This window comes from Sminthopsis crassicaudata, chromosome 2 (genome assembly GCF_048593235.1).
Source record: "Sminthopsis crassicaudata isolate SCR6 chromosome 2, ASM4859323v1, whole genome shotgun sequence".
In the NCBI taxonomy this organism is placed as follows: Eukaryota; Metazoa; Chordata; class Mammalia; order Dasyuromorphia; family Dasyuridae; genus Sminthopsis; species Sminthopsis crassicaudata.
This window is the reverse complement of record NC_133618.1, coordinates 291359344-291384407: the sequence shown is the minus strand read 5'-3', so window position 1 is coordinate 291384407 and position 25064 is coordinate 291359344. Positions and strand designations below refer to the sequence as shown.

General features: G+C 37.2%; 1 protein-coding gene across 4 annotated transcripts in view; it reads left to right on the top strand.

Annotated features, from left to right (window-relative positions):
- The window catches only part of ASB2 (ankyrin repeat and SOCS box containing 2), a 259403-nt gene that overhangs the window by 189773 nt on the left and 44566 nt on the right, over positions 1-25064 (top strand). For 2 of the 4 annotated variants that reach the window (XM_074289702.1, XM_074289700.1), the window contains one exon: positions 23680-23929. In XM_074289702.1, the coding sequence (XP_074145803.1) occupies positions 23691-23929 (239 nt within the window). In that variant the 5' untranslated portion in view covers positions 23680-23690. Of the gene's footprint in view, positions 1-16448; positions 16465-17732; positions 17758-23679; positions 23930-25064 lie in introns of those variants that run through there. The other 2 variants (XM_074289699.1, XM_074289701.1) reach the window with 2 other exon arrangements.

Below are 25064 nucleotides of genomic sequence, written 5' to 3'. Positions count from 1 at the left end.
CAAGATATTTCAAGTGATTAATATGTGGGTTGAGGATAATGTTGAGATTAAGAAACTAGATTAGAAGGATGGTGGTACCCTTGACAATATTAGGAAAAAGTCAGAAGAGAAATTAATTTTGGGGCAAAGATAATGAGTTTTGTTTGTCATTGAATTTGAGAAATGTATCAACTATCTGGGGCAGTTAGGTGGCTCAGTGGATAGAGTGGCTTGCCTGAAGAGGGGAATACCTGAATTCAAATCTGGCTTCAGATACTTACTAGCTGTGTGATCTTGGGCAAGGCACTTCACTCTGTTTGCCTCAGTTTCCTCATCTGTAAAATGAGCTGGAGAAGGAAATGGCAAACACTACAGTATCTTTGCCAAGATGCCAAATACAGTCATGAAGAATAGGGACAAGACTGAAAGTAACTAAACAACAATGCAACATCCTGTTTGAAATGTCCAAATTGGTAATGTGGGACTGGAGCTCAGAAAAGAAATTAGGGATACTTACCTACCTACCTACATGTATACAATTATAAATAAATGTATACAGACTTATTTACATATATAAATGTTAAGTCAGTTAGATGGCACATGGATAAAGTGCTGGACCAGTCAGGAAGCTGAGTTCAAATCTGACTTCACATATTTATTAGCTGTGTGGAGCATGTCACTTAACCTTTGCTGCCTCAGTTTCCTAATGTGTAAAATGATGATAATAGCACTTATATTGCAGGGTTATTGTTAAGATCAAATGAGCTAATACTTGTAAAAGTGCTTTGCAAATCTTAAAATACAATGTAAATGATAGCTATTATATATACACATAGACTTAGGAGTCATCAGCATAGAGATGATAATTAAGACCATGGGAGAAAGGGTTATTGAGGTCACCAAGAGAGTATGTAGAGAGAGGAGAAAGAAGATGAAGGGAAGAACTTTTGATAGAAGGCATGTCATGGAGGCCAAGGAGGAACCATTGGAAAAATAGAACCAAGAAAGATCTGTGTCATGAAAATCCCCAAAGAAGAAATCATCTAGGAAGATTCCAATGTCAAATGCTGTAGAGAGGGGAGGAAGAAAGAAGATCAATAAAAGGTCTTTTAGATTTGGTCTTTTGAGATCACTGGTAACTTTGAAGAGAATGGTTTCAGACAAGAGAAAAGTTGGGATCCAGACTGTGAAAGATTGAGAAATGAGTGGAAGAAGTGAAGGCAACAAATGTAGACAGCTTTTTCTAGAAGTTTGGATAAAATAGGGAAGAAAAATCCAAGACCTTGACGGGATAGTAGGATTTAGAGAGGATGAGGAAAATTTCAGGGTATTTGTAGTCAGCAGGGAAAGAGCCATTAGATAGGGAGAACTAAGGATCAGATAGCAAAATTATAAAGAGAAAGGATGATTGAAGATTGGAGAAGTATGTGATGAGTGTTTATGAGCATCTGTGTATTTTTATAATTGAATGGAACTAGAGGAAGTCACAAAATTGTACTGACTGGGTCCATTTGATAACATCTATGTTATGCAATCTCAACTGGGCCCCAAGCAAAAAGGTTATTTTACTTCTCCATAATTAGGTCTCTATCTCATTTCCTTGAACTGAAATGCCTGTGTAGGAGAGATATGTGTCAGAGAGTGGATTTTTATAGCCTGAATGATTTATATTGGCTGCTTGAGTTAATCATATTTATTAGAAAAACCTTTAATTTTCCACCTCATTCAATAGCCAACCAACTAACTTCCATCCATCCATCCATCCATCCATCCATTCATATATCTATCCATTCATCCACCTGTCATTCCATCCATCCATCCATCCATCCATCCTGGCAGTATAGTAAGATGAGTAATAATAACAATAACAATGATAATAATAGATAACCTTTGTGTAGGTTTACTATGTCCTGGGTACTGTGCTAAACATTTTTAAAAATATGGTCTCATTGTATCCTCACAAAATCTTGAGAGATAGATTCTACTATTAGTTCCATTTTACAGATGAGAAAATTCAAAGCAAAGTAACTTGTTAAGCATAGTGGAAAGAACAATAGATTTAAGGCCAGGAGACCTGGGTCTGAGTCCAAGTTACAAGACTTAGTAGTTTTATAACTATGGACAAATTGCTTCTCTTTTTTTGACCCTCAGGTATCCAGTCTGCAAAGTGGTGTTAATAATCTTTATACTATTTACCTCCCAAGGTGACTGTGAGCAAAGTGCTTTGTAAATCTTAAAGTGATTAAAGAAATGTGTTATTATTTTTGACTCATTCATTCCACAAACATTTTATTAGACACTATGGGTCCATAAAAGTTTTATTCTGATGCCTGCTTATTTATGGCAGGCATATGCCCCTGGGTTCTCACATGTTGTGCCAGCAGAGCTCAGGCTCTGACAGGTCCTCTTTAGAAGAAAGCTTTGAGGACGGTATTGAGGACATACTGTTTTTGCTGTCCAAAGACCAGCTTAACTAAAGAAGGAGAGGCTCAACATCAGATGGTTGGCCAGTAGAAGGATTTCACACTGTTCTAGGAGTTATGAAACAATATAAAATATACAATATAAATAAACAATATAAATCCCTGCCCTCAAAGAGTAGGAGGAAGTATGTGAGGCATAGATGTAGATAAATAAAATAAAAACTGAAATATGATAAGTTCTTAAGAGGAACATAAAGCATTGTGAAGTCTGGCAAAGTGGAAGGGGTCCAATACTACATTAAAGATTGAGGAGTCTGAGGTTAGTATTTAAGCGCATGGTTGGAAAGGCCAAGAAAAGCTTTTGGGAAATCTTTATGCAGGGGAAGAGGATTCAATACCCAGATGGGCTGAGCCCAAAAGGGACTGTGAAATCCGATATCTGAAGCAATGAGAGTCTATAAGATTAGATGGCCTATCAAAACTACCATGTGACATGGATAGCAGTCTCCTTTGCAAGCCAAATAGGAGGCTAATGATGTGTGTGACTTAAGAAGGGCCAAAAGCCCACCTTCCCCATGTCAAAATGTCCAGATGCTGTCCACTTCCCTACCATGTTATGTCCATGGCTGTATTCCCTCCAAGTCTTTTGGAGGAAGACATTGGAACCTGCTTAAATGCAAATGTAATTTAGGAAGGGTACCTCCTTAAGGCCTGTTGGGAGACAGTATGGGTGGAGTGGAAAGATCCCAGGATTTATAATAAGGACACATGGACTCATACTTGTCTTTGACAAGTAAGTCACTAATCTCTCTGAACCTCAATTTTATCATCTGTAAAATAAGGAGAATATATAATGAGTTAATATATATAGAAGGTTTATAGATCTTATGGTTGTTGGAGTGTGAGCTGTTATAATAAATCATTAAGAAAAAAATGTCATGGCTGGAAGTCATTAATAATTGAGGTTGAATTAATTGTTTAAAATATTTAGTAAGTCACCCAACTATGCCCCAAGGGAATGGATGTAAGACAACACATTTTTGTGGAGAGGAAAGAAGTAGGAAAAAAAGAAGGGGAAGAAAGGTCTAACTTCCAAGGGAGTTGTTGCCAAAGAACCTGGAGCAGCTTTCAGTGCTGGATAATTAGGAGAGGATATCTCCAATTTAGTGAGCCAATTGGCAATGACTACATTGACCTTTAAACCATACAGTATCATGGCTAGAAGGGAACTTAAATTCCATCTAGTCCAACCCTTTTATTTGGCTAAGAAGGAAACTGAAGTCTGAGTGATGACGTGACTTCTCCAAGATCACTCAGCTAACAAGTAACAGCAGTGTTGGGACTAGAACTTGGGTCTCCCAGTTCCTGGGCCAGGGTCTTTTGTACCATATCAGGCTTTCTTCTAGGGAACTAGCCATGCAATTTTTTGGAAAATTCTGTGGAAAGTGGGCAAGTATGATACCATCTGGTTCTTCAAAGAATGAGACAATTTAGGGGAAAGGGTACAATGTTGGGAGTGAGAACACCATTAGTGGGTTAGTCATTCATTAATTGATTCATCCCAGCTCTGACACCACCAAAGTTACCACACACCTAAGTGGGTTAACTTTGGTCTTATCTGGATCTTTGTTTCTTCATCTTTGAAATGAAGGGATTAGAAGGACATAGGAGTTCTTAACCTTTTCCTGTGCCATGGACACATTTTGAGGCTGTTAAAGCTTATGGATCCTTTCTTGGAATCTTGGTTTTCAATGCATAAAATAAAATCCATAGAATTACAATGCAAACTAAGAATAAAAACAAAGGTGTATTTTTTAAAAATTTGCAATATCATCACAGATATCTTGAAATATATCTATGGATGACTTAGGGATCTCTGAACCCTAAGTTAAGAACCCCCAGTAGTCCTTTTTAGCTTTAATGTTCATGCATTCTAACATTCTATGTTTCAAGGTTTCTTTCCATGTGATGTCTTTTCACCTTGTGTGTTCTAATATTCTATGATTCTGATGCAGTACAGTCAGTAATAATAGTAGAGTAGTATTTTGTAACAGGATTGGATAGGAAGATTTTTATTGAGTAGGTAAGACTTGAACTGAACCTTGAAGGATAGATAGAATTTGGATGGAGATGGGAGGAGAGGACAAGAGGGAGGACAAGGGGTCCTGGGGAATAGAATGTTATCATTCTCTCCAATCCACTTAGGGATTGTTGACCATTTGGGGATGATTTGAACAATATCCAACCAGTTGGATTAGGAAAAATAATACTCCATTTCTACCCCACGGCAACCTGTGAATATATTATTGACATTTAAAAGGACTAAGTCAGGAGGTTGCCAGGATTTCATTCCAGTGCCTCATGTGATTCCCATGTGTCATCATCCTGAGGGAGTCTAAGGGTGCTGAGAATTACAGTGTTATTTTTGCCAGCAGCTGTAATGGCCAGCCGCCGCCAAAATAAAGACAGGGCCAGGTCTGGCAGGGGGAGATCAAAGTCCCTTAGGCTTTGTCATTTAATGATCAAAATCTGAATTGCTTCCAAGAAATGAGCCCTGTCAGGACTTTCATGACAAGTGACCTTGGTCAAATTGATTAATTTCTTTGCATCTCAACTTCTCTATCTGTAAAATGGATGTAAACATGCCATGTCTACTATATCTAGTAATGGTAATATATATGAAGCTAATTTTCTACATATAAAGTTTGGGGCTATTAGTTCTTGAAAGACATCTTTTGTCTTATGTCCACTTGAAAAGTCACACGAAGTCCTCTCTATTAACTTACATGTTAATTCTCACCCTGATGGCCTCCTTTTGAGGATTTTCATTGTTCCATCATTGAGGAGAGGAAAAAAATGATAGAGAACAAATAAAGAAATACTGTTGTAAGATTATTTGAATTCTATCCTCAGCTTTTATCCTTCAAACATAGACAGACATATACTCAAACACACATATATACAATTATTTGATCACTCAGTCATTTATAATGTGCATATTATCATATCCCATGTGCTAAATGTTGGGAATACAAAAAAAAATAATCCTTGCCTTCAGAAGCATACATTCTAAAGGAGGAGACAATATGTAAATAAACATATACATACAAAATAAATAGAAAGTGGAAAGTAAAGTGACAGTGGTAAGGAAGTTGTTGGAGGAACTGGGAAAGGCACTTCAGTAGATAGTGGAATACTGAAGGAAGAGAGATAGAACTAAAAGAAGGTGATGAGAAAAAATATTCTAGTAGAGGGAGACAGCCTGTTCAAAGTCTTTACATACCTGTACTCCAATACAGAGATCCACATGTACATGAAAACATACAAATCCATACAACCACACATACCCCGACCCACATGTATTGTTTTTCAGTCGTTTCAATTATATTCAGATTATTTGTGACCCCATTAAAGATACTGAAGCAGATTTGCCATTTTCTTTTCTATTTCTTTTTATGGAACACATGGTTAGTAAGAATCTGAGACTAGATTCCTGACTCCAGGCAGGCACGCATGCACACAGCTGCACATACAATATACACACACTTCTGCCCAACTGTAGAAACTTTACCCCCCTGGTAAAGATAGCCAGGCTGTCCCAAGGCATGGTTTTTGAAGTGTGTAATAGTTCATGGGGTCTCCCTAGGGGTGAAATGTCCCTGTTAGTGAGGGCATTTTGCAGCCTTCCAGAGCAAGCTCTATAGGTAAGGTAAGGTAGGGTAGGGTAGGGTGTGGGAGTGTTTTGGTCCCTTTCTACTTCCCATTTGCATTCTCCCACTTCTACTCTACTCCTCCCAGATTGAATTTCCTAGTCACCATCCCACATCTTGCAGTTCTTCCCCAGAATCAACCTTTAAAATGCATACCATTTATACTTTTAGACGCTTTTACCCGTTAATGGTCAAGTCCTCCAGAACCAAAGGTAACTCAAGGGCAAAGATGTAAGTTGTTTTTGTTGTTGTTTTTAATTAGACAATTAGCTCTGGGTGCTATCACTTCCTTAGCTAATCCTCCTAATAGACAAGACCCCCCAAAGGGTCTGGAAGTCTGTTGTTTCTCTGAAGAGACATGTGATTATAGATTATGACTTGGAAGAGAATGTGAAGGTTCACTACCCCGAAGTTCTCATTGTATAGATGAAGAAATTGAGATAAAGGGAGCTTATGTGATTTGACCAATGTCATGCAAAGAAGAGAGTCTAGATGAGAACTCATCAACTAAAATTCAGTAGTTTTCCTGCTATACCACATTACCTCTGGAACTGATTCTTGCTCATGCCCACTCGTCCTATCCCTCTCCTGGCATTGAACACTTTGCTCTCTCTTTTTTTTTGAGCCTCTTCCATTCCCCCATTTATCCCACACATGCATGAGAGTAAATTAAATTGTTGGCCAGTATTAGGAAGAAAAGGGCAGCTAAGAAGTGTAATGGAGAGAGAACCAATTCTAGAGTCAGGAAGACTTATCTTTCTGAGTTCAAATCTAATTTCAGATACTTACTAGCTATGTGATCCAAAGCTAGTCACTTCATCCAATTTGCCTCAGTTTTCTCATCTGTAAAATGAGCTGGAGAAAGAAATGCAAGACACTCTAGTATCTCTGTCAAGAAAAGCCCAAATAGGGTCACAAAAAGTTAAACACAATACAAAGTGACTCAACATCAATAACAGTTCCATTCCTACTACTAGATATAAAGAGATCATTTTCTGGTTGAATGACCATCAGGGATATTGTAACAGAGATTCTTTTTGGACACAGGTTGGACTAGCTGACTGGTGTAGTCCTCCCTGCCACTTTTCTAAATTACATGATTCAGGTATATTCCACAATAGTTCTAGACAGTTTTAACTTTAAAAATTAAAAAAAAAAACAATAGCTTTTATTTTCAAAATACATGCAAAGATAGTTTTCAATATTCATCCTTGCAAAACCCTGTGTTTCAATTTTTTTCTCTTTCCCTCCCCCCAGTCCCCCCCCCAGACAGTAAGTAATCCAATATATGTTGAATATGTACAATTCTGGGGCATCTAGGTGGTGCAGTGGATAGAACACCAGCTCTGAAGTCAGGAGAACCTGAGTTCAAATCTGATCTTAGACACTTAACAATTCCTAGCTGTGTGACCCTGGGCAAGTCACTTAATCCCAACTATCTCAGCAAAAAAAAAAAAAAAAAAGTGAAATTATTCTATACATATTTCCACAATTATGCTGCACAATAAAAGTCAGGTCATAAAGGAAAAATAAGAAAGAAAACAAAAAGCAAGCAAACAACAACAAAAAAGATGAAAATACTATGTTGTGATTCACATTCAGTCCCCACAGTCCTTTCTCTGGGTGCAGATGGCTCTCTCTATTACAAGTCTATTGGAATTGTCCTGAATCACCTCATTGTTGAAAAGAGCCACGTCCATCAGAATAGATCATCCCATAATCTTCTTGTCTTGGTTCTACTCACTTCACTTATCATCAGTTCATGTAGGTTTCTTCAGCCTTTCTGAAATCATCCTGCTAATTGTTTCTTATAATACAATAATATTCCACAACATTCATATACCATAACTTACTTAGCCATTCTCCAACTGATGATATCCATTCCAATTTTAACTTTTTATGATTATTATATGACTTACATTCTTTATTTGTTTCCTATGTTTTGTCTTGTCTCCCCAAAGTTAAAGAAATTATTATTTTAAAAACTTCATTTTAAAGATGACGAAACTAAGGCTTGACTTATAATGTTAACCCAGGATTAAATGGCTGGTCAACTGATTCCCACTTTAGGTTTTTTTCTAATATACTGCACTTTAATGTCAAGGACTAATGTATTTGTACCTACTGTAATGCCTAGTCATAGGTTGTTCAATCATGTCCAATTCTTTGTGATTCCATTTGGGGTTTTCTTTGCAAAGACACGGGACTAGTTCATTTTACTGCAGCTCATTTTACAGATAAAAAAACTGAGATAGACAAGGTTAAGTGACTTGCTCAGCATCACATAGCTAATAAGAGTTTGAGGCTGAATTTTGAATTCAAGTCTTCCTGACTCCAGCCAAGCCAAGCGAGGCTCTGCCTTGCTTAAATTCATTTCATTTAGAATTCTTACCATGTGTAGGGCATAGTGAAAAGATGCTTAGTGATATCTAAGAATAAGTGAGCCATTATTTTTATTTTGAGATGTTTATAATCTCCTAGGCAAGATTCGAGCTGAAGAAGGAAATGGTAAACCACTCCAGTATTTTTGCCAAGAACTCCCCTTCCCCAAAAATGGAGTCACAAAGGATTATACGTGACTGAACAATATAAAAGGAAGCCAATATCCCCATGTGTCATTTAAAGTTTTCCGCAATCAGGAACTAACATATTTCTAGTCTTATTTCATCTTTCTCCCTCTCACACTTCATTCTAATCAAACTGGACTGCTAACTAAAACTTTTCTTCTCCTATCTCTGTTTGACAATTTGTCCCATATTTTAAAAATTTATAATATTCTCTTTCTTTGCCTCTGGCTCATAGAATTCCTAACTGCCTACAGAACTCAGCACAAGTGCCATTTCCTAGAGGCTGCCTTTCCTGATGCTCTTAGTTATTAGTACCCCACCCTCTTTTTAGTATTTTGATACTTATGTATATATGTCCCTAGTAGTTTTGAGAGCAGGAATTATTTTGTTTCACCATTATTGTCCCATCAGTGTTGACATAATTAATGTCTTTCACACAGAAGATACTTTATAAACATTTATTAAGTTGAATTGAATCAAAATAGGCTTCTTGGAAGAGATGGTATTCAAGGTGAACTTCCAAAGCTGGTCAGAAGTTCCATAGGTGGAGATGGAGATTCACTGTGGTGAACAAAGGAGCATACAGTTAGGCAGCTGGGTGGTACAGTGGATAGTATCCTTCTTAAAATCAGGAAGCAATGAGTTAAAATATAGCTACAGATACTTACTTTATGACTCCCCTCCCCAGGCAAATCACGTAACCTTTGTCTCATTTTCCCCATCTCTAAAATGAAATAATAATAGCACCTACTTGCTAGAGTATTATTACATATTATTGTAATAATTATTGTAATAATTGCAATATATATCATGTAAAATTAGATATTATTGTGAGCATAAAATAGGGTATTATTTGTGAAGCATTTTGCAAACCTTGAAATATTATATAAATGCCAGCTATTGTTATTAGAGCTGGAAGGTACCTTTGAAGTCATCTAGGCAGAGAAAACAATGAGATGTATGTAATTAACAAATAATAGTCCAATTAGGCTGAAATTTAGAATGATTAAGATTAATGGAGATGGGTCCAGATTATGGAGAGTCTTGAATGCTATATTAAGTAGTTGCATTCCATCCTCAGGAAGATAACTGTTTTTGCTTAGCTCAGGAAGAAGCAAAGTCTTTTGCAAAGGTGTGGATGAGTGGGTGGTCTCTGCTATGAGCTACTAAAGAGTGCTTCTTACATTATTTTATTCCCCAATAGAATAAATTCATAGCTTTTTGACCAGGGTCGGGGTTGGGTTTGAGGCAGATGGGGATCATATAGAGTTGACTAAATAGGCAAGAAAACTTAAGGAGCCAGATACTAATGCATTCTACCATCTTATGGCAAATTTATTTTTAACGTTAAGATGAAATTTGTTATTCATTCACAGGTTAGAGTCTTTTACTTTAATCAGTCAATTTAGCTAAGATCAAACTCAATGAAAGTACTTTTTTTTTTTGAAAGGTACAGGTGGGAAGAATTGTTGTTTATCTTTTGACGATGATCTTTTCCTCAGCAAAGTGCATGCCCCGAATACTTTTAGGCTCTTTTGCCAGGTTGCTGTCTAGATTTTGCACAGATTGAATTTAAGTGTGGTGGAATTGCATAAAGTCATCAGCCTCATTCTCTCCTTCACTCATCAAAGTTCAACAAGAAGACAAAGATCAAGATGACTGGCAGTGGCCTTTCTAAATTAAAATCTTTGTCTGAGGTCAAGTCTATCCAATGACTAAGGGCCAGGTAAGAATCAAAACAAAAGTTAGCCTGATTTATCATCACAAAGAGTAAGAGCTTCCAGAGTTTCTGTTTTTTTTTTTTTTTATTGGCAAAGAATTAGAAATTAAGGGGATGTCTATCAGGTGGTGGGGAATGGCTGAATAAGTTTACAGTATATGAATGGAGTAGAATACTATTGTGCTAAGAGAAATGGATAGGTTCAGATAAACCTGGGAAAACTAAGATGAACTGATGCAAAGTGAAAAATGCAGAACTGGAGAACACTGTATACAATAACAATAGTGCTGTAATGATGATCAACTGTAAAAGGTGGGGAAAGGGAAGGTAGGAGGAAAGAAAAGAGAGGAGAAAGAAGGGGAATATTAAATAAGGTGCTCTGGAGAGATTGATAGATTTTGACTTAGAGAACCTGGATTCAAATCTTGCCTCTATTGTTTTTGTTCAGTTGTGTTTGAGTCTTTGTGACTTTCATTTGAATTTTCTTGGTAGAGATACTGGAGTGGTTTGCCATTTCCTTCTTCAGTTCAATTTGGAGATGAGGAAACTGAGGCAAACAGGAATAAGTGACTTGTCCAGGGTCACACAGCTAGTACTCTTCCGAGGCCAAATTTGAATCCAAGTCTTCTTGCCTCCTGTTCCAGAATACCTAATTTTCCTGCTTCTATTATTTACTACCCATATGATCCTGAGTAAATCAGCTACTCTTTTTGGGTTTCAGTTTTCTCATTTGTAAAATGAAAGTGGGGGTTGGGGACTGGTGCACAGGATCATATCCTAGGTTGTTTGCAGCCTAAATCTTTCAGAATATCAGAGCTGAAAGGAAACAATAACATCTGCTTCAACCTCTTAAGCTTCCAGAAGAGGTACTTCATGCTCAGAGAAGGGAATCTAATCAAGGCAAGTAGAGGAGATGGGGAGTGGGATTAGGAATGGATGTTTTGGTTCCTGGTCCAGTTTACCTTCTATCAAAAGAATCCTCTAATCTAGGTGATGATCCTCTGTTCCTTTACATCCTCCCTTTTCATCTTTGAATTGAGTAATTGAGAAGTGTTTATGTGTGTGTTCCCTTATGTGTGTTTGTGTGTGTGTGTGTGTGTGTGTGTGTGTGTGTGAGAGAGAGAGAGAGAGGGGGGGGGGAGAACCAGAGAGACAGAGAGGGAGAGAGAGACAGGAAGAGAGAGACAGAGAAATAGGGAGAGACAGGGAGAGATAAGGAGAGGCTAGGAGAGGGAGAGAAAAATTCACTTACCTCCTTCTTCACCTTTAGCTTAGTAGCTAGTGTGTGTGTGTGTGTGTGTGTGTGTGTGTGTGTGTGTGTGTGTGTGTGTGATTCCTTTATCTTCTGCACATTTAGCTTGAGTAATTATAAATTTGGAGAGGGGAAATTTGTCTTGGGGATGAAATCTTGAACTTCGATTCAGAAAGGGCCTTTCAAGGGCATCTAGTACCATAGCTTTAGGTGACAGATAAGGAAACTGAGGGCAAAAAGAGATAACATAATGTGACTTGCCTAAGATGATACATCAAAGGCCAGAGGTAGGCTCTGAACCTTTTAGGAAGACCTCCAATTCATCACCTTTTCCACCCCCTCATTCAAACTCCACAGATTTACCTTCACATTCTTATCAATAGAATGGCTAAATATCTCTGCCTGGGACAAGCCTAGGGTTTATGGGAGGCAGCATGATACCAACTCTTATAACTTGGACTTATAACACCTGAGTTTAAATTTTTCCTCTATGACCTTGCGAAAATCACAACCTCCCTGGGTGTCATTTTCCTAATTTGCAAACGAGGAAGTTGAATTAGATAACCACTAAGGTCTCTATCAGTTTTTAGATCTGAAGTTCCCCCTTCCCTACTTCCTAAGCAAGTCACGAACTCTCTAAGTCTCATTTTTTTCATTTATAAAATGAGAATGAATAATAATTATCCTGCTTACCTTGTGAGGCAAGTACTTATATAAATGTGAGTTATTATTATTTCTTGGACTTGGTCCTCTCCCCCTCCCAGGACTTCTTGAGAATGTTGGCCTTAATTTAGACACTTAATATACTCTACTCTCTCTCTACAATACTCTCTTCCAGATTGACATCCTATTATAGGCCCTCTAGTCTTGTGGTAAACAAACCAGGCTGGAGGGAATCCAAGTAGACTGACTTCCTTTCACATTCAGCCCTCTGGCTGAAAGCTCCACTGAGCTTCCTGGGTAGGCTTGTGGAGCCTCAATAGAACTGAGGTATGGGGCCTAGATATTTGCTCTACAATTGAGGTCAGGAAAATTCCCATGATCTGTGGACCACTACGCTAGGCAGATTTTTCTGGCTTGCTTGGCCACTTATTTTCCTTTCTCATCCCTGAAAATGAGTAGGTTTCCTCAGGGGAAATCTCATGTGTCTCCATCCCTACAGGCCTTTGGGAGGGAGAATTAGAAGTGTTTGAGGGCCAGTTCTGTTAACCTCTGCCTCAGTTTCCTTCTTTCTAAAATGAGGAGTCTGGAAGAGATGATCTGTAAGGTCCCCTTCGGCTCTAAATCCAATGAATGTATTCATGTGAGGGAAAAAAAAAAGACAAAAAAATCCTCACATAAAATCTTCCAACCCTGCTGCCAGCCTGTAAATATGACAGTCTTTGGCCACAGTCCCATTGGCAGGGACTCTCAATCCTAGGATTAGCCCTGGATAACTCATCTTAATGTGAGAAGGATCTTTAAAAAAAAGACTCTGAGATCAAGATTCCCCTCTCACACATCCTGCCTTAATGTTTCAGCCCCTCTGTTAAGACTGCTTTCTTTCCAGTTCTAGTTAAAAATCCAAAGGGACTGTACCTTTGATTTCTATAGTATGGGGATCTCTCAAAGGGGGAAAACTATTTACCAAGGAAGTTCAGCACTTTTTCTGCAATTTATTGTCATCCACTACATCCTGAGCATCTTGCCACTAGACTTCAATGCCTCTGGAAAAGAGAATGAGGCTTTGTGAAACTCTATCTAAATAAATTCCAATTCACACACAAGTCAAGTTGTCATTTTATGATATTATAGGTCCTCTTCAAAAATGAAGGACAAACAATAACAAAGTTTACTTGCTGATCGTCATTGGTGGAGGAAATTTCCTCACTGGGAGTACCCTATGTTAATGAAATATCATCTCATGACAAATTTTTTAAAAGTAGCAGAGGAGAAGAGCAGAATTCAAAACTTTTATTCTTTATTTTGTAGGTGTGGGAGAAAGAACAAATTAAATCTTGGGATTTAGAATTGGGAGGAAATTTTAAAGTGCAATGATCTAATTTTGATATTTTTTTAGTCTTGGCTGAGGAAAGACTTCAGAGATCATTTGGTTTAAGGCAGCTAAGTGTTTGATAATGGATAGAACAGCAGGCCTGGAGCCAGGAAGTCTCATCTTCCTGAATTCATATCTGGTCTCAGACACTTTCTAACTGTGTGACCCTGTGAAAGTCACTTAACCCTGTTTGTCTCAGTTTCCTTTTCTGTAAAATGAGCTGGAGAAGGAAATGGCACGCTATTCTAGAATCTTTGCCAAGAAAACCCCAATTAGGGTCATGAACAGTCAGACATAACTGAAAAACAACTGAACAACCCCCACAAAACCACATATAAGGATCCTTGTGTATTACATATTGGAAGTCAATTTAACCTGATTGTACATGAATAACCTATATTAGATAACTTGCTGTGTTGGAGTGGGGAGGGGGGAAGGAAAGGAGAAGGGAACAAAAATTTGAAACTTAAAGTCTTACAAAAATAAATGTTGAAAACTATCTTTACATGTAATTGGAAATAAATAAAATACTATTAAGTTGAAAAAAGGGATATAAGAAAACCATATATTAACATAATCTGTGTTTTATTGTATTTTGTGAAAAATTTCCTAGTTACAATTTATTCTGATTTGGGCTTACTCAGAAGTTTTGTGGGAGAATAAGGCCATGTGTTTGATATCTCTGATTCAGACTATAGTCAAATATCTCCATTTAGAGAAAACCCCTTTGTCAGTCCCTTTATTCCATATTATCACATCTCCAGTTGCTAAGCAGTGAAACATACTTCTAACCCCACTAGGACAGCCTAAGACTAGAATGCCAGGCCAGTACTCATTCCCTCTCCTTAGGAGAAGCATCTATATTTAAAAATTTATCCTTTTCACAATTCAAACATAATATTAGATCAAATTGCAATGTAAGAGACGACATCCACATACCCAAAGGGACATGATAGTCCTTATCCAATGCTGCCAGATCTGATGATATACAATGTCAGAATGTCAAAGCTGGAAGGGAGCCTTCACCAGAGATAATCAAATTTTTTGGTTCTTGAACTTTTTGCACTTGGATCCTCTTGCACCCCTACAAATATTGAAGTCCCCTCAAAGAACTTTATTTTAGGTTTTGATTTTTATTATATTAGAAAAATTTTAAAACCTCAGTATTATTAAGAAAATGGTTTTGGCTTCCCTGATAGGGGGATTTCAGACTATACTTTGAGAACCACTGATCTATAGTTCAGTTTCAGACTAAAGTCTGGAGATTCAAAGTAACTTACCTAACATTACATACTTACTAAATGTGGCAAAACTAGATCTTTTTCTATTGTATCTTAAGCCTATTCCCTGTTAACCTCCCCCCAGAGTATAAATAACTGAACATGCTTTATGTGTGACCTCTTCCACCCCCATTCCTTTTGCTAATCAGGACTTGTAGTAGGGGTCAATATCTTAAACTCAAAGGTATTGATTATTCTACTATTCTATTTTACATACTCTTCCTATTCTACAGGAATTATTTAGGAGGCATCTAGGTGGTTCAGTGAATAGAACTCTAGATTTCCAGTCAGGAAGACCTGAGTTCCAACCCTTAATAGCCATATGACACTGGGCAAGTCATTTAATCTTTGCTTAATCCCCTGGAGAAGAAAATGGCAAGCCATTCTAGTATCTTTGCCAAGAAAATACCAAACAGGATCACGGAGAGTTGGCTACACATGAACAATAACAACAATAATGGAGTGGAATTGCAGACCCCAACGATCAGATTGTGGAAGATTTTTGAGGGAACAGTGACATGGTTTCCTGTTGCCCCAAGATTCCCTCCCCATAGACTACACTCAGCTGAGTAGTAAGGAGTAAGATTGACCCTGCCACCATCAGCAGGTGATGAGGGGAGACAGAGAAAGCAGAAAGGGTCAGTGTGGGCACTGAAAGGCTGGGTCCATATGGTCAGCACTTTAGAGAGTTACTTTCCCATGAACTTAATGGAGTTCTCTTTTGTCGTTATCATTCTGTGCCAAAAAAACAGCCCATTACATTAAGTGCTGCCCACTGGCAACAGGACATTTCTCTCCCAGGGTGCGGGGAAGGAGAGCAGACTGTTCCATGAGGAGATGATACGAGGAGAGCAGCTGCAGGATAGGCTGCTCAATTTGGAGGCAGCTAGGGCCCCCCAAGCCCCCTGACACCACTCTTCCCCTCTCCTATCTCCCAATCATGTTTAGTCAGGCCTTCCACATAAACCTCATCCCATCTGGGCCTGTATTTTTCCCCCCTTAAGATGCAATTTCTCCCTCTCTAGTCTCCCTGGGGTATTATTATGTATAGAAAAGCCTTGGTGTGTTTACTTGAGAAATATTCATTATTCATCACAATCCACTCTTCTACAGGGTCACTTTCTCCATGGAGTCTGTTGATACATTTTTTTCCCCTGCTGCCCTAGGGTAGAACAGCTGTGAGATCAGGGCACTCTGGGGAGAGACTCCACAGAGAGGCTCAGCTAGATAGCTAGTATTTGCGGGGTACAGGAAGAGGGGGGAGATTTAGAGAGACTTTACTGCCTCAATTTTTCAGATAAACTGAAAACCAAAACAATTGAAGTGATTTGTGTTATGATCACATTGCTAGTAGCAGCATTGTGACTCAAGTCCAGGTCATCTGGGCCTTTTAACACCTTATTGTTGTTCAGTCATTTCAGTTGTGACTCCATTTGGGGTTTTATTGACAAAGATACTGGAGTGATTTGCCATTTCCTTTTCCAGATCATTTTTACAGGTAAGTAAACTGAGGCAAGCAGGGTTAAGTGACTTACAGAAAAATGAATATTTCTGACTCCGGGACTGGTACTCTATCCATTGGACTGTCTAGCTGTTCCTTTTGACATTCTTGACTTCTAATTCACTATTCTTTCTTTCTGAGACTAGTTTTTTCCTCCTCAGCTTACTCTTTGTGTATCTCTGAACAATATATTTTTATGATGCTCACTTTGTTTACCTATAAAATGATATTTGACATGAGTGCCTTTAAGATCTCTTTACTTCTATGGTCCTATGATCTTTAGGGTTCCTTTTTGAGTCTGTGATTCATTGATTGAGGATATTTGTTCACCTTTGCCATTAGTTCTGGGAAAATGTTAACTCTTTGCCAACACATTCTGAGATTTTGGTGAATTAAGCCTCCTCTTTGAACCTATTTGTGTCTGTGAAATGAGGAAATTTGACAAATAACATTTAAAATCTTTCCTAGATATAATATTCTATTGTTGAAAGTTCTCTAACCTATATTTCATGGTCCTTTCCAGTATTAACATTCTATATTTTAAGGTCTTTTCAAGCTCTAATATTCTGTGATTCTAATTTTCTAGTTATATAATTAGGATATGGTATCACCATAATCACTCCAAGGCATAGCAAGTAATACCCTGAAAGCTGTTGGACTGACTGTATTGTACGTGTGTGAGGTGGTGGTCATGGTAGTGGTGGTGATAGTAGTATGAAAAGGGGAGGGAGGGGCTTCTTCAGTTGGAGATCTATTTCTTAGGTGACTGAATAAAAATGGGCTGAGATTAAAGCTGACATTACTGAATCCTTATGATAATTATATATAATTATACTAATCCTTATAATAATTATAATAAACAAAATTGAAAAATCAGGCCAGTGACTTATATATGCCTTTGTATGTGTTTGGTTAGAATCTGGGAGAATAGATGAATGGTATTATAAGGAGTAAAGAGAGGTCTACTTTTTAAAAACATTGACTTCTATTCTCTAGATTTGTTTATTCTTTCTTTCCAAAATTCCTTTTAATTGTTTTGTGATTTTTTTTTCCCCCTTCTTATGTGTGCAATTCATTCCCCACTTAGAGTTTAAGCTCATTAAGGGTGGAGATTAAGTCTCTTGTTTTGACCTGTGCTCTCCTATAGGACTAAGTATAGAGCTGGTCACAGAATAAGGCTTAAATCATGAAGGAAAGGGAAGGGAGAAAAAGGGAAGGAAAACCTCTTTTGGTGAAGATATAGGATCAGAACTAGAGGCACTCTTCACTGGTTGCTGGCTCAGCTATCAGGTAACATCTTATTTTCATGATTCTATATTTTATCTTTCCAAAACATCATAAATACATAAGAGGGTCAATTCTGCCACAAACTAGCTCTGAATCCTTTAATACACCTGAGCCTCAGTTTCCCTATTAATGAAAGAATGAAAAAGTATTTATTAGTTTCTTACTGTATGCCAAGTACTGTGCTAAGCACTAGAGATACAGGTACAGAAGTGTGTTATTTCCTGTTCCCAAAAAGTTTATATTCTAAAAGGGAAAGACTAATAGTGAGAATTTATATGGTATTTTAGGATCTGCACAGTACTTTACAAATATTTCATTTGACCCTTACAAAAACTTATGTACTGATATAATCCCCATTTTCCAGATGTGGAAACCGAGGTGATTATTGTTGTTTAGTTGTTATGATTGTATCTGATTCTTTGTGACTCATTTAGGATTTTCTTGGCAAAGATACTAGAATAGTTTGCCAATTTCTTTCTCCAGTAAGTTAAATAACTTACCCAGGATCATACAAGAAGTATCTGAAGAAGGATTTGAACTCAAGTCTTCTTCACTCTAAACCTATCCCCTATCCACTATACCATGAGTTACTGGTCTAATGGATGTTATGGTCTAGGAATTCCCCAGGAGAGTGAGTGAAAAAATAACACAGTGTTTGTAGAGCAAACAGGAGGAGTTGGGATGAGGGGAGTCTGAGCATTTGTGGACTTGATTTGAAGCATCTATGAATGGAAGTGGGAATACCTTTAGCACTTACTTTGTAAGGTTGAGGCAAGAGCCAAATGAGATTATATACACACACATACATGTATGATAATGTACATACACATATATGTATATACATCTATATATATAATGTGCATAAATATAAGATTGTGTACATATATTATATGTATATGTGATAAGTATATAACATATACTAAATGGATATATATATATATATGTATATATACACACACACACATATATATATATGTATGTATATAAAATTTGCTAGCTAGGTAGGTATGGGGATAGAGTGCTGGGTCTGAAGTCAGGAAGCCTCATCTTTCTGAGTTCAAATCTAACCGTAGACACTAAATAGCTATAAGACTCTTGACAAGTCACTTAACCCTGTTTACCTCAGTTTTGTTAACTGTAATACGAGAGTAGAAAACAGCAAAGCACTCCAGTAACTTTGCCAAAAAAACAAACTCAAATGGGGTCATGAGAAATTGGGCATGACTCAAAAATGACTGAACAATAACAACAAATATATTATGTGTATAGCTGTGTGAATATATGTGTGTGTAAATATATAAAATATATATGTATTGTTCTGTATATATGTATATATATATATATAATATAAAATCATCTTGCTTTGTAAACAAGATACCACATAGATGTTGGTTATTCACTAATGCATGACTATACATTCTAGGTTTCCTATTTAGGTTTCCTCCCTTTAATAAACCTCCAATGTTGTGAACTTTGTGCTTTTATATGGGTAGTTGTTTTCGGCATACTAGGGGGTACCCCATGCATATTCCTGTTTCTTTAGTGAAGACTTTTTGAGCCAAGAAAAATGAGAAAATCTTCCAAAATATACCAAAGCCCTTTATATCATTTTACAAGGGCTACTGTAGTGTAGAAATGTGAGATGTTATTATTAAACTTCTGTAGTCCTTAGCTCAGAATTGAGTATAAAGTTGGTAACCCATCTATACTAAGCAATTAGGTAGCAACATAAAGTTCTGGACCTGAAAGAAGAAAGTCCTGAACTTCAATCAGGACACTCAGACTCTGCTTTCCTGCTGCATTTTTGCTCATGCAATACTGTCTCCACTTAGAATCCTAATTCTGCTTTTACAATCTTCCATGAAGCTTTTCCTGGAGAGTAAGATTTTCTTCCACCTTCCCATTTTGTTTATACTTCTTTTAAGGTACTTTTTCTCTCTTATGATACTCTAAAGTACAGCTAATTTTACCTTCTCCCTAGTTTTCACATATATTCTATCTCCTATAGCATTGGTCATTCTACAGATCTGGAAGATACTTCTTTTCTCACCTCTACCTTATAGGTAAATGCCTTTGGTATATTTCAAGTGCCTCTTTCTCCCTAGAGCCTTTGCTTATCTTCCCTACTTCCAGTATTTTCCTTCTCTAATTATCCTGGAAGATTATATATATATATATATATATATATATATATATATATATATATATATATATATATATATATATATATATGTGTGTGTGTGTGTGTGTGTGTGTGTATATATATATATATGCGCGCTCTTGAGTACTGAAATTTGTTTTTATTTAACTTTGTATCCCCATTGCATAGAATAGTACCTAGCATATAGTGGTCACTTGATGGAGAGTCAGACACTAGTTATAAGATCCTGGGCAGGTCACTTAGCTGTTTGCCTCAGTTTCCTCATCTGTAAAATGACTTGGGAAGAAAATGGCAAACTAACCCAGTACCTTTGTCAAGAAAACTCCAAAAGGGGTCACAAAGAATTGTATAGGACATAAAAAAGACTAAATAACAACAAATAAATTCTTGTCCATTGATTAATTGTATCATATAGAGCAGGGGTTCTCAAACTATGGCCCAAGGGCCAGATGCTGAGGGCTGAGGACATTTATGCAGCTGTCTGGGTTATAGCAAATAGGCTGAGGATGGAGAACAGAGTGTGAGTTTTTGTTTTTATGATAGTCCGGCCCTCCCACAGTCTGGGGGACAGTTCACTGTCCCCCTGTTTAAAAAGTTTGAGGACCACTGTTATAGAATGTCCCAAAAATCTCTGTGCATTTTAAAGTCCTTTGGACACATGTGCTATATTACTACTGTACCTTTTAATAGTGCCTTAATATTTTCAAACTACTGGTACAATTATTACTATCCCCATTTTATAGATGAGAAAACAGAAAATTTGAGAAAGTTGTCCAAGTACCTAATGTATTAGAACTAGATTTGAGCCCTGGATTCCTTACCATTGCTACCTTTAAGACTTGGGCAATCATTTCAACTTTTCCATAATGTGAAAAGTGTAGACTAGATGAGTTAATTCCATTCAGCAAACATATATCAAGCACCTAGGTGAAAGATTGCTGGATTCTGGTAATATAGTTCCTTCCAAATAAATAAAATGTAATACAGGATATCCTATAAGTTATAGCTGTTTTAAGGGCTTAAAATTGACATCTTAGGAAGTCCTTTCTCTTAAGGAACTTATATTCTACTAGGAGATACTGCATTTACAATTATAAGCAAGCGCAAGATATTGGAAAAAATAGGTGTCCAACAACTGGGCCAGGAGAGAAATCAGGGAAAAATTCCTGTGGGAGGTAGCACCTGAGTGGAGCCAAGAAGAGGGTTATCTAAAAGGCTGAACTGGAAGAGAAATGTGCCATAGGCATAGGAGACAGTCTGTAAGTGACAGATAAAATGCAAAAATCAGGGAATAACAAAGAGGTTCTTTGTCTGGAACTCAGAATGCACGTAGCAGATTAATGTGAAATGTCTATAAAGTGAAGCTGAAACTAAACCATCAAGGGCTTGAAATGATTGTAATTTTTTTTTAGATACAATAGGGAGTTTCTTGAGCAAGTGAATGACATAGTTGTATTTAATTCTTTGGGGAGGAATATCATTGCAATATTCATTGCAGTAGCCCAGGTTTAGGGTAGAAGATAGTGGTAGGTGGAGAAAGGGAAGGAAATAAGCATTTATAAAGTACCTCCTATATTTCTGTGTTAAGTACTTTAGGACTGCTATCTTATTTAATTCTCACAACAACCTTGTGAAAGTAGGTACTGTTTTTAAGTTTATTGTTAAGGAAACTGAGGCACTAGTAGTTAAGTGCTTTGCCCAGAGTCACACAGCTAGTTATCTGAGGCTGACTTTGAACTTAGATCTTCCTAACTCCCAGCCCAGCATTTTATCCATTGCATTGCACCACTAGTTGCCTGGTGAGATTTAAATATTGTGGAAATAAAACTGACAAGACATGGAAGTAAGAAATTAGAGAGAGTGAAGAATCAGGAATGACTTTGAAGTTAACATACTTAAGTAACTGAAAGGATGGTGATTGCCTCAATAGATAGAGAATTTTGGAGGAGGGACAAGTTTTAGCTCTAATGTCTTTGTTGGGGAGTAGGGTGGGTGGATTGTTTTGGATATATTATATTTGAGGTCATAAGATCATAGATTAAAAAGATTTAAAAAGATAGATTTAAAAAGGACCTTAGAGAACATGGATTGTAACTGATTCATTTACACTTCAGGAAATCAAGATTCCACTTAAGTGCCTTGCCTGGGATTGAATTTAGGTATTGCTGGTCTATAAGAACACTTGACCACAATACTTCCTCATATAAGCAGTGTCCAGCAGGCAATTGGTAACATTGGATTGGGCCTTAGAAGACAGATCTAGGCTAAATATATAGATTTGGCAATTGCATGCATAGATATGGTGCCTGAAACCATAGGAACTGATGAGATCATTAAGAGAGAAAATATAGCAAGGAAAAAAAGACCAACACGAACCCTTAGTTGGGGTTTGGGGAGTTGGAGGATGGGAAATGGATGATAATTCAGCAAAGGAATCTAGGAAAGAGGTGGTCAGATAAAAAGAATCAAGAGAGAGAAGTATCATAGGAGCCAAGGGAAGAGGATGCCCCAAGGAGTAAGTGGTCAAAACTTAAAGGAAAATCTAGAAGGATAAAACCTGTGACCAGACCATTAGCTTTTGCAACTAAGTGATAGTCGATAACCTTGAAAAGAGAAGTTTCAGCCAAATGGTTGGGCCAGATTATAAGGGACTGAGCAATAGGAGGTGGGAATGTGGAAATAATAAAAATAGATGCCTTTTCTGGGAGTTTGAGACTATGAAAGGAAAGAAAAATGCAGGTTCATAGCTTGAGGGGATGGCACATTCAAATGGCAGTTTAAAAAATTTTTTTTAGTAAAATATGGGGGAGATCTGATCCCTTCTAGCTTGAAAAGGTTGAGATCTTACCTTTCAAAATTTTGGATATAATTACACTAAGCTACCTCTTCTGTAGTTATCTGTATTCATGTTTCATGTCTGCCTCTAGACTGCAGTGCCTTTAAAGGGAGGCACTTTGTCTCAATAATATCATCTAACTTACATTTTTTATAATTTTTTAAAGTTTTTAAATGATTTACTCATAACAATCCTCTAAGGTAACATTACTCAAGTATTAATTATTGTTCCCATTTCACAGATAAGGAAACTGAAGCCTGAGGAAGAAAAAGTGACACAGCTAATAAATGTTAGACTCATATTTGAATTCAGTAATTAAAATAATAAATAATTAGCACTTGTAAACTATGTGCCAATTACTTTACAAATATGGTCTCATTTGATCCTTACAATCACTCTGGGAAGTAAGTACTATTGTCATTATTCCCATTTTATAGATTTGAAAACTGAAGCAAACCAAGAGGTTAGATGATTTGCCCATAGTCAGACAGATAGCATCTAATGTTGGATTTGAACTCATACCTTCCTGACTCTGGGCCGGGTATTCTGTATCCCCTCCATCATTTAGTTACCTCTAGTACTCACCTTTTTTCACTTTCTACTATAACACACAACTCTGTAGTTATTTATACAATGTCCATTCTCCTGCTCTGTAAGAATCTTGAAGTCATGGAGTGTCTTACATATTCCTATATTCTCTTTTGAACCTCTTATGGGGCCTTATAAATAGAATGAGCTTGAAACTTTTTATTTTAGTTGTAAAGATATTGTCTCCTGCAGTTGAAATTATTGTCTTTTAGCTAATTCTCGCAAGGCCCCTGCAGAAACTACTCTAGCAATTAAGATACTTTAATTTCTCACAAAGTTTTTCAAGAGTTTCATGTTCTTTACCTCCTCACTGAACTCTTTTTTCTCCCTATGATAACAGATTGGGGGAGGATGGCTACGGAGATCACTACACCGAGGACCCAGAGAACTATTGGACATGAAGAGTACAGTCTGTATAGCAGTATGAGTGAGGATGAGCTTATCCAAATGGCCATCGAGCAGAGCCTGACTGACGGCTCCCCTGGGCAGCCAGCTGTCCCAGGCTGTCAGAAAGCTCGGACAGCAGCAAGAGAAACAGCTGCAGCCAATCGCTCCAACAGGCCACCTGCCCATTTTTATCCATGGACCAGGTAAGTGAATGGAAAATTGTGTGCATGTGGAGGGCAGGGGTTGGGTGGGAATGAGGACTTGGGGAAGTAGTGGAAGGATAAAAGAAGGAGGGGGTGATTAAACAACAGAACCCTATCTTGTCAGCCAAGAGTTTGGCCAAGCAAAAGGAGGCAATATGAAGCAGTGGAAAATCTGCTGGATTTGAAGTCAAGGAGGTGGAATCCAGGCTCTAACATGTAGGAGTTGTATATCCATGGTAAATGATAAAATTTTAACAGCCTCAGTTTCTTCATTTGAACATGGAGAATAAAACATTGCTTACTCTAAAAGACTATTTTGAGGAAGATGCTTATAAAGTATTGTAGAAATGGGAATTATTTTATATGGCTAGTTTTCAATTATCTATGCAAAAGATGCTGGTGGTGGAATGAATGATGTGGATTGTCTAAAATGCTGGCTAATCCAGGAGCGAATTTTCATTTGTCTTTAGAATGCTTTTAACTTTGGATATGAGAGACTAACTGATGTAAATGAGAGCCAGCCATGGAGTCAGGAAGATATTTCTTAGTTCACATTTCTGTAGTGGTTTTCTTATGATAAGTAAGGGGGGGGGGAGGTAGGAAGGTACTGTAATGCCTATTTTACATTTAAATTCAATTCAACAAACATTAAATTTCTACTATGTGCCAGTCACTATGTTAAGTCCTGGGAATACTAAAACCAAATTAGAATCTTCCCTGATATCAAGATGTAGGTATACATTCCACTGAGTTCAAAGTCCTGAGTGCAAGATCTGCCTCTTGAATAAATTATATTAGTTGTTTGAACCTGAAAAGTCTTAATAACTTTTCAGTTATCACAGCTTGTAACTGGCACATAGTCATTTAAAATAAAATGTTATTGAATTAAATTGAGTGAAAAATAGTTATAGATGATTTGCTGTTTAGAATTGGTGAAGGGAATCTATAGGTTAAGTCTTTCTTAAATAGAATAAATTTTATATGTTTAACATTTCTTTATATGTATAATGCAGTTTGATGAACCTATGGATCCCTTATATGAATAATATTTTTAAATGAAGGAAATGCTAAAGTTTAGTTAGAACAAGGATTCCTAACCTGGAGTTCAAGATAGATTTCAGGAAAACCCATAAAT